Source organism: Rutilus rutilus (assembly GCF_951802725.1).
Source record: "Rutilus rutilus genome assembly, chromosome: 6".
NCBI classification, from domain to species: Eukaryota; Metazoa; Chordata; class Actinopteri; order Cypriniformes; family Leuciscidae; genus Rutilus; species Rutilus rutilus.
Window position 1 is genome coordinate 31,128,106 of NC_140214.1, and position 10,653 is coordinate 31,138,758.

The window sequence follows — 10,653 nt, forward strand, 5'->3', positions numbered from 1 at the left end:
GACACTTTCTGCCTATAATTCACTAGAGCATATTACATAGTCCATTACATTACAGTACAAAATTATTCCTAAGTTTCCCCTTTTAAATGGATGGTAATGAAACTCAAAGACACCTGCAGGTGTTCAGATACATCTTTTTATTATTTTTTATTAAAGCAGAACATAGAAAAAAACACTATATATATATTAGTCTTTGAGTTTCATTATTACATCTTCTTCCTTATTACATCTTTGATATAAAAAAAAGTAGCACATTTATGTGTTGTTCTAGGTTTTAGAACTAAACAGTTTTGAAAAAAGTATAGCTAAACGTGCAAAAATCCATAGTTTAGCTCACATAACAAAGTAGCTATACAAAGTATTGAGAAATCTAGCATTTGATAAAAAATATATATTTTTTAAATAGTAACTGTAAATATGGGTATTAAAGTGGAACCTCTTTCTTGTCAGACCCTGTCTTCATGTGAATTGAACAGACCTGGATAGATAGATAGATAGATAGATAGATAGATAGATAGATAGATAGATAGATAGATAGATAGATAGACAACATTCTCAGAGACATTGCTATTTGCGTTTCTGCTTCGAGAGGATTTTATATCTGAAAATGGATGTATCTGAAAATGGGAAATGACGTGCTTCATCTATCACACGTTCTAGAAGCGCCCTCTGATTCCAGAACTGCACTGGCACAGGGGAGGGAGCAGTGGCTATTTAAAGAGGCTAAAATAACACAAGATCTTTAGTGCTGAGTAACCGCCTCCAAACAGACACAACAGGATCAACTGATCAACTGTGTCACGGTTTAAAGAGGCAGGGTTTGACAGCCACGACGGTGCTTTTATTCACGCTCTTCTTTTTCAGTGGACTGACTGAATCCTCGGGCAGCGGTGCCAACCCGCTCTGCATAGGAGAAAATGGGCAAAGATTTCTACAAAATATTGGGAATCGCGAAAGGAGCATCAGACGACGACATCAAAAAAGCGTACAGAAAACAGGCTCTGAAATGGCATCCTGACAAAAACAAGGCGGCCAATGCGGAGGAGAAATTCAAGGAGGTCGCGGAGGCTTATGAAGTTCTCAGTGATCCAAAGAAACGGGAAATATACGACCAGTACGGCGAAGAAGGTAGGCTTCTTCCATCTCTGAAACACATCCATATTAGCAGTGAACATTATCTGACCACGAATGCTTAATCCTTCTGCTCATCTTTTAAATATGTCGGATGTAGCTAGACAATGTAGACATATAGGCTATGTTGAAATGAAAACGAAATCTCTGGACCAGTGGCGGATTTAGCAAATCGGGGGCCCAAGGCGAAGGTAGGTAGGCTATGGGCCCCTCCCCATCCAATCTTTAAAAGAGAACGGAAAAAAGATGTACCGACTGAATGGTGGATAGGCAGGTAAAGCTAATCTACGGGGAAGTAAAGGTTAGAGAGGAGGAAAAAACGTCCCCTTTAAACCCTGCATACACTTCTTTACTCCTAAACAGAAACATGTTACAATGTTTACATGGTACATGTTTTTTTTTTTTTTTTTTTTTTTGCTTGACAAATTTCACCATTTCGATTCAATTCTTGTGATTTGATTCAATATTGACTCATTTGGATAAATATTAGGTAACGTTTCACAAGATTTCACATTTCGGTAAGTTATACTGTATCTTTCAACATTGTTAATTCGTGTTTATTTACTATTAGCTAGAGATGATCAGTTCACGTGCCGCTATAGGAATCTGTTACGTCACATTAAAACGGCAAAACGGTATTTATTGTTTGAATTTCGTAATAGAATTGACAGAATCTGAGAGCTGAGATTTTTTTAAATATCATGATTCATAAGTAAACTGCTCAGTTTTGTCTGTCGATCTCCGTGTCCTCTTTGCTTCACGATTTTTCTGTGCGTTGGACGTTGTTGTTCCTGATCTGTATCCCCAACAGTAGCCGTAAAAAAGTTTGTCATCTTTGGCAGCGTTCCCAAATACTAATCAGCGTCTTTTCACTTTTTTCTTTTATTTGAGCCGCTTGGGTAACTTCGAAACTTTAAATTTTCGCGTTTAGACTCATCTTGCTCTGTTTGTGTATTTCCCAGTCCTCCTGTTACTGCGTGTTGTTTATCTTTCGCGCCGCGCACCTTTACAGACTTTTTGCTTTCCTCCCGCTTCCTCATTTTTTCAGCACCGCTTGGGTAGCTAGCTTCGCTTCATTTTTACTCTGTCTACTACTCTGTACACTCTGTCTGTCACTCTGTACACTCTGTCTGTCAATCACTTCTTTTTCTCCGTCAGTTTTTTGGCACAGCCTTGTCACTTTCGCAGATGCGCAGTAAGTGAGATAATGGAATAGTCCAATGTAGTGAGGTGGGGGGCCCCCTCCTGTCTGCGACACTAATGATTTGATGCCATTTTTCGCAAATGGAGTTTTAGAAATATATAATAAAAAAAAAAAAAAAAAAAATTAAGCATAAGTTAATAGGGCATTTTGGGGGCCCCTAGGTAGCTCGGGGCCCAAGGCAATTGCCGACCTTTGCCTAATGGTAAAGTCCGCCCCTGCTCTGGACATTTACCGTACAGAATGGCTATACAAAGTTGACCATATAGAGTCATGGTTTTATTGTGCTGGCAGTGCTCAACCAACATATTTTAAATCGGAAACAAGCTCTGCATTGTATGTAAGCGTCGAAATTAGATGTCTGTTGTCTAATTCTAAGTAGTCTGTACACTGGGATACACAGCCTACCGCAGTGGGTTATAGTAGCTACAACGGGGCTAAAATGTGCTTTTCACATACTCCTAGTGTATGATTGGAGAAAAGAATTGAACGCTGCCAGATAGCACACGTACGTCTGCAAGATGTCTGATAAAGACTTCATCTGGAAAGCATCTGCTGTTTACTAACATCTGATAGACGTCTTCAAGATGTCAGTTTAACATACATTCTAAATCATAAAGACGTTTTCTAAACGTCTATTTGACATCTGACAGGAAACGTCCAATAGACATTGCAGAGGAGCAAAAACTCTATGTGATGTATGTGTGCTATCAGGTGATGTAGCGACAGATTTTGTGCTAAAATAAATCATAAAAGTGGCTTGTTTTGTTTAAGAATCCTGATAGCACACGAACATCTCAGAGACGTCTATTTGATGTCTGCATTTACATCTGCAAGAGGAATTTTTTAGTGTTGCTCATCAGCAATAGGCCTACATCTCTGAGACATCTCCTGTCAGATCATATAGACATCTAGATGTCAGTAAGATATTTATGGTTTAGAATGTATGTAAAACTGCTCTTTCTAAGATGTTTATCAGATGTATTTCCGCAGAAGATGTTTTCCAGATCTTTAGCAGACATCTTACAGACGTACCTGTGCTATCTGGTGGCAAGGTGGTATTCAGTTAAAATAATATGTTTTGCACAATGTCTAAGTTAATTCTTGTTCAAAACAATTACTTTTACAAAGTTTGTACTATTTTCTGTTTATTTTGATAAATGAATACATTTTTGTTCATTAAAAATGTAAAAAAATAAATAAATACAGAAACATAATTATTTTAAAAAGAAAAGATTCACCCAACTACCATCTGAATTTAACCATGTCATGTCAACAAGTGGAAAAGTCAGGCAGCTTTTTATTATCATGTTAATTATTGTTCATTTAGTCCCGACAGAAAGTCATTAAGATGACCTTTGTCTCAAAATATGTTCAGTAATTTTTGCAATTCTCATTTACTACTGAAATCTCCAACATTTTTAAAAACTTCAAATATTAGATCTAATTAGCACATAATCAACGTTGCGTTGCTGCCCACGAACGTCAGGGATCAGACAAATTTCCACGTGCATCTTGAAAAGCGGATGTTTTGGAAAGTCCTGCGGCAAGTTTTTGTGCCATCTTGTGGTGTAGAGGAAAATAAAATCAAAGGCACCTTTTACCCCAGTGCAACTTTTGCCCCGTTGTACCCTAATGCAAGCCTAACACCATGCTTCCTTTGGCCTAAATCTTCCATCGAGATAAAACGTGTTTTCTCTCAAATTTGTTAATTTTTAGGCCTTAAAGGAGGAGGAGGAGCGTCCGATGGGCCAGGAGGCAACTTCACCTACACCTTCCATGGAGATCCTCATGCAACGTTTGCCACGTTTTTCGGAGGAGCCAATCCTTTTGAGATATTTTTTGGCAGGAAAGTCAATGGACGAGATGACGATGACATGGAGGTGGACGGGAGTGACCCCTTTGGTTCTTTTACGAGTTTTAACATAAATGGATTTCCACGCGAACGACACGTTGGTCAGGGCGGCCCGCCACGCAGAAAGCAGGACCCCGCAATCCACCACGAGCTCCGGGTGTCTCTAGAGGAGGTCTTTCATGGGTGCACCAAGCGCATGAAAATCTCACGAAAGCGCTTGAATCCGGACGGTCGGACCATGAGAACCGAGGACAAAATCCTCACAATTGAGATCAAGCGAGGCTGGAAAGAGGGAACTAAAATCACGTTTCCACGCGAGGGTGACGAATCGCCAAACACGATTCCTGCCGACATTGTGTTTGTCATTAAAGACAAGCCTCACGGCCACTTTCGACGAGAGGGGTCGGATATTGTGTACCCGGTCCGGGTCAGTTTGCGGCAGGTGAGAAGAGCCACTTACAAATTAATTTGCTCAATGGTCATTTATGATCCATCCAACACCACTTTATCCATCCATCATCTATCTATCTATCTATCTATCTATCTATCTATCTATCTATCTATCTATCTATCTATCTATCTATCTATCTATCTACCTGTCTATCTATCCATCTATCCATCCATCTATCCATCTATCTATCTATCTATCTGTCTATCTATCTATCCATCTATCTATCCATCCATCCATCCATCCATCCATCCATCCATCCATCCATCCGCCTGTAAAAGTGGTATCTAAAAAATAATATATAGATTTTCACTCCCAGTTTTATAGTAAATCATATATGCCACCATATATGGTAAGTATCTAATTTATACAATAAAATTACAGTATAATAATTACAGTAACCTTAGTTCTACATGTATTGTCCGTTAAATGCAATATAATTTTCCACCATGTAAGTTAAATTGCAGCACATATCAATTATAGTTTAACCAATTAACATGTTTTTTACCAAATCATTATTATATTGCTTTTCAGTTACAATTACAAACACTTTTACAGCCTATACTGACACTTTTTTAGTCTATACTTTCGATTCTGTGCAGGTTTCTATAAGGCACTGTTTTGTAAATTTCCCTAGTTAAAAACGTTACATTCTTCTGTGAAATTTCATCTCTTACATAATGCAGTTTACACGAGAAGGAATATGAGCTCGATCAGCTGTTGTGAGATGCCAGAAAAGGAGCTCGCCCACTTAAACTGTTAACTGCCATCAAGATGTACTTCTATGGCAGAATCAGTCCTGTGTCTGTACATAGAGTACCAAACATGTCAAACCAATAAAATATGCTTTTAGGCTGTGTGTGTGTACTGAAAGGGAAAGAGCTGGATATCTTTTTGCACACAATATCTGCAGTATAATGAATGAATTGAAATGATTATTGAAATGGCAGTGGTTCATTGCACGGGTTACTGTCATAATGTGAAAGCTGTGCACACATGTAATAGCTGAAATTCTCAGATTCCTATCCTGATTCTGGTCATGTAAGAAGAAAGTGTAAAGAGTACACTGTGAATCGGGATGAATATGAATTCATAATATGAAAATATGATTATTATATAAAATAATAATGAAATGATAGCACATCTAAGCAGATCCAATTATCTTCAAACAGCAGCTCACACCAGACATGAATATTGAGTAGCCTATATTTGCCTAACTCAGTTATTTTTTCTAGATGGATTACAATGTAAAATCAAACTATTTATATGCGGTTATGCACACTGTAAAAATTATATTACCAATAAGTAATGGCAACATGTTTTTACATCGTTGTAACTCATCAAACAATTAAACAATTTTCAACTTTTTTATACGTTATACACGATTCAACACTTTTTAAATCATTTAATGTAATTTAAGTTGAAATTACTTAAACATCCAAGTTGATTGTACTTAAAAATGTTAAAAGCAACTTTTACGAACAACAAAACTGCTTTTGTGTATCCTTGTCTCATTAAAATAGTGTTACCATGTTCAACTTAATTTTTTAAGTTATACAGGATTTAACTAAGCAACTTAGTTATACTTAAAATATATCAATTTGATTATACTTAAAATTTAAGGCAGCAACTGAACTTGACATTAAGTTGAATTAGGGGTACATTAAGAACTAATAGCACACAAAGATAAAGTTTAAATAATATTTATCGTCTTATTAACAACTGTATTGTATTTCTTTGATCATAGTCATTGTGTGGCTGCTCCGTCACCGTGTCGACGATAGACGGTAACACGTGCAATATGAAGATAACTGATGTTATCAAACCCGGCATGAGGAAGATCATTGCTGGACAAGGACTGCCCTTCCCAAAGAACCCAGAACAAAGAGGGGACCTCATTGTGGAGTTTGATGTGAACTTTCCTGAAAGTCTGCCATCTAATGCCAAGGATGTCCTGAAAAGACACTTACCCGTCTCATAAAGTGAACTTGGACTTTAGTGACATTTCTACATGAACAATTTAGTCCCCTCGCATACGTGGACTAAAATGACAAATCAAATTTTGAGAATGTGCAATTTCTATTTTTTATCTAAATGTTTGTTAAATATATATGTATATGTCTAACACACACACACACACACGCATGCCTATGTATGTCAGTGACAGTGCAGGCTTAAAGTGCAATTTTTCCCCACATTTTTTTTCTTCTTTTTTTCGCTTCATTTGAATTGTTTTAATGTTTTATTGAAACCTTATACAACATCAGTATTTTACAGACTAATTTAGCAAGATGTGTTTGATTGCCTTTTTCAAGTAGAAAATTCATCTGTACTGACAGATCATGTACTGTTCTTCTCTCTAAATGCACAAAACTATATAATTTTAGTAAACGATGGCTTGAAGTAAACTGTGTGATGATACCATGGATACTTCATTCATGATACTTTGCATTTAGCTAGACATAATGCCTTTTCAGATCTGATATGTCAGATCCCTGTAAATGTGAGCAACACACTCACATAAAGTACCTGTCTTTGACAGAGACCAAAAAATGGTGACTTGTGCTGTGGGTTCATAGCATACCATGTTTTATTCATTGAAAATTTGAAGAGCATTTGCATACTTAGTATTATTTTACCTTACATTTTTACTCGGTTTACTACTCCTAGTGTCTTGTGTTTGGAAGTTTATTACTAATATGATACAATTAATAAAAACTGTAGGAGGTACAGAACCCTCAACAACTGTACACGTGATTCATTGAAACATCCGCCAGAGGACGCCACATGAAAAAATAAAAAAAGACTAGATGAGGGAAGTTAGGTCAAAAAAAAAAAAAATCAGCAACCTTTGCTACTGACAATCATTTATCATATTAGAATGATGATTGTGAATTATGAAAGCAGAATTTCGGGCTTAAATCTCAATGAAAACAGGCAGCTAATCGTCTGTATCCTTACTAAATGATTAAGAATGAATGTAACAAATATGTAGCCTAAAAAAAATTGTTTGTAGTATTGGACGAAAGTATGAATAGGCTAAACTCGTAATGTGTAGGCCTATTTATTTATCAGTTATATAGTTTCTTCACGCCCGTAACTGATAGGCCTAATATTGTCATTGGGAGAGGAAAGTAATTCGTAATCTTGAGTGATAGCCTATTTATGGCACAATAATCCCATTTTTGGGCGTTTATCTGCATCTGCTTTCACCGGTTGTAGTTAAAAAAAAAAAATCATTACTTGATACCTGAGCCAGGTAAATGAGTTTCAGGATGACGTCACTGCGCCCTGTAGCGCGCGTGCGTTCGGCCATAGAGCTGTCCATTGTGTCTGTCTGCGTCTCATCGTCAAGAGAGTTTACAGTAGATCCCCGTACAGTCTATTTCTAATCTAATACCTGCTATTTTTAAGCTCCTGGGTCGCTTTCGAAGAGAGGAAACTAGCGCACCGTACTAAAAGGAACCATTCAACAGGTTGTTTGCCGTCTTTCAATGTTCTAGCCGTCCGGTTCCCGTGTGTACTTCAGTTCCCCCTACGGATTTACAGGAGGAGCGAACATGCCTTTGGGACTCAGGAAAAAGAAAAACAAGTCGAGGGAAAGCTCGAACTTAGTGGAGAACGAGGAGGTGAGCGGGCACGCAGGTGCCGGGAAGTCCGCGGTGAACGGTGGCGGAGTCGGCGGACTCCCTCCTCCACCTGCCAGCCTCCGACCGAAACTCGTGTTTCACACGCAGCTCGCGCACGGGAGTCCTACGGGGAGGATCGAGGGCTTCACGAACGTCAAAGAGCTGTACAGCAAAATAGCTGAAGCGTTTAATTTAAGTCCGGATGAGGTAAATGTCAACTGTTAAATTAAATATCTAAGTGTGAACTTGAGTCGGTAGCCTACGCACCACGCAGGCAGTGAGTCAGGAATAAATTAGCAGCAACACAAAGTTGCAAATCAAAAACATGGTGTTTGCACAAGGTGCGTCTTTATGAGTACAGGGAACTCTAAATCTCGAGGAGTCGTTGACTTTTCTTTTTTTTTTTACTCCTGAAAACACTCGTTGTAAAGACACAATTTTACATCTTGAAATGAGTTGTCAAAATAAAAAAATGTATATGGGTCAATGACAGATAAGTATATTTGATATGATACAAATTAGATTAGCTATAAAAATAAAAATAAACTAGTTAAAAACATTTGTCAAGTGCTTAGAAATGTCTTTCTTTTCCTAATTGTTAGTCCATTTGAAATAAGTAAAACACTTTTTTTTTTCTCCCCCCAAGAATTTGCGTTCAAAAACCGTTTCTCAGTTTCAGTGTTGGTGTTGTTTGCCTTTGTAGTGCAACAATGAATGTGTTTCAAAGTAAATTTTTGTATTTAATTCTTAATATATTTTTGAATGACTTGCAAAAAAAAAAAAAAAAAAAAAAGATGAGCATTCTGTCATTGACCCATACACATGAATTTGAAAGCACCACATAATTCTGGTGATACAATAAATCTTCAAGATGAAATTCCAACTCTTATTGCAAAACTATTTTATGTTAATGTTATGATATTATGATGATGCATATTATGATTATGCCCCACTGATGGTTAGGTTCAGGAGTGACATCATGCTTGCTTTTTTCCCAGAAATCATACATTTCCAGGCTAATCACATCATACAAATTTATATGGAAAAACCACCACGATTTCTCAAGATAAAGTTGGAAGTTCTTCATTTTTCTAATAGTGTGAATGAATTTTGGTGACCAGATTCTTGAATTTGTTATTTTGGAACTTAAAAGGTTCTTAAATTTAGAATTTGGTTTGTTGGAGATTAAAAATAATTCTTGATGAATCATTCTAGATGCTTCAGTGCACTGTATTTGTTTCTGGGAGCATAGACACTTTCTAAATCGCTAATAAACTAAAAAAGCTCTTTGTCGAAGACGGTAAGGCTCTCCTATGGCATCAAGTGTTAAAAATCTTTTTGGTTGCAATTGAAACGTTTATTTTTGTGAGTCTGGCCTCTCATATAGCAGTACTAAAAACACTTAAGGGGCTTTATCCCAAAAACCAGTCAGACCAGTAACCGGACTGCTTGGACAGATCTGTCGGTGTGTGGTGTTTAAATGATTTAAAGGTCAGCCAACAGATTGGTTTGATAGTATTCTGAAAATAAATTGCACGATGGTTGCGGATACCTCAATCCAACACGGTTCCTTTATGAATCTACCACGGATTGTTCAAATGGTGGGTCCTGAGGATGCTATAAGAACATTGCAGGTCCTCAGAGGAAGTCCCTCACATCCTGTTATAGTGGTTACAACCCTAACAAATGGTGATAAATCGCTCCGGCCTCTCCGGGGATGGAGGGTGTGCGCAGAGTAGTGCATACAGTATTACTCTTTTTGCATGCGTTGCCTATTAAGCCTAATTCCTATCTATACCAGGATATTAGGATGAATTTTGTAGCTAATAAATTGGCTACAATTTGGGATTTGAGCAGTAATTTGAAAGCTGTCATATCATTGATTTGATTTTGTTTGTTGAACTGCCAATATCATAGCAACTTTCACCATGTCGGTATACCCGGTTAAAAGGGCTTTCTCGACTTGCTCTCTGTTTAAAGCGTTTAGCCTACAGCATTCATTACCTTCCCATGCAAAATTAATGTGACAAAGAGACTCCTTTTGTCAAGCGACTGCCAGATTTCAGCTATCATATGGTTTAACGCAGGTAAAAATGAAGGCATTGTAAAGATTTATGTCATTTTTTTGCAGAACTTCACTGGTCAAAGTCTGTTTATTACCACGACACAACTCTGTTGCACATGCTGGACTACGTGACTTCACTAAAGTGTGCTTTCATGGAGCTGAAATGTCATTTGTTTAGCATTTGCATACAGGTGCTGATGTCTGGACATTGTGTTGTCTTCTCAACAGCTTTCTATGGTTTTGCAGGGCCAGTCATTTGGTAGATTGTTTGATTTAGCAGGCCTAATCTGAATATTTTGGTCGAAGGCCTTCAAACTGCACCGT

General features: G+C 37.5%; 2 protein-coding genes across 2 annotated transcripts in view; both read left to right on the forward strand.

Moving 5' to 3' along the window:
• The first annotated feature begins 551 nt into the window (after positions 1 to 551).
• On the forward strand, positions 552 to 7,376 carry dnajb4 (DnaJ heat shock protein family (Hsp40) member B4). The gene is made up of 3 exons (XM_084410241.1): positions 552 to 1,128; positions 4,052 to 4,629; positions 6,383 to 7,376. Exons 1-3 carry the CDS (start codon positions 918 to 920, stop codon positions 6,614 to 6,616), a joined length of 1,023 nt encoding a protein of 340 aa, XP_084266367.1. The 5' UTR covers positions 552 to 917; the 3' UTR covers positions 6,617 to 7,376.
• A 511-nt stretch (positions 7,377 to 7,887) lies between these two features.
• Positions 7,888 to 10,653, forward strand: part of gipc2 (GIPC PDZ domain containing family, member 2) — a 16,493-nt gene continuing 13,727 nt past the window's right edge. Inside the window, exon 1 of the mRNA XM_084410242.1 lies at positions 7,888 to 8,471. Coding sequence (XP_084266368.1) covers positions 8,196 to 8,471 — 276 coding nt within the window. The 5' untranslated portion in view covers positions 7,888 to 8,195. The remainder of the gene's footprint in view (positions 8,472 to 10,653) is intronic.

Excerpts from the sequence above, each read along its gene's own strand:
- dnajb4 (XM_084410241.1), top strand. The coding sequence starts at position 918 with ATGGGCAAAGATTTCTACAAAATATTGGGAATCGCGAAAGGAGCATCA. Across the intron at positions 1,129-4,051 it reads CGACCAGTACGGCGAAGAAG|GCCTTAAAGGAGGAGGAGGA; the intron begins GTAGGCTTCTTC and ends GTTAATTTTTAG. Across the intron at positions 4,630-6,382 it reads TCCGGGTCAGTTTGCGGCAG|TCATTGTGTGGCTGCTCCGT; the intron begins GTGAGAAGAGCC and ends CTTTGATCATAG.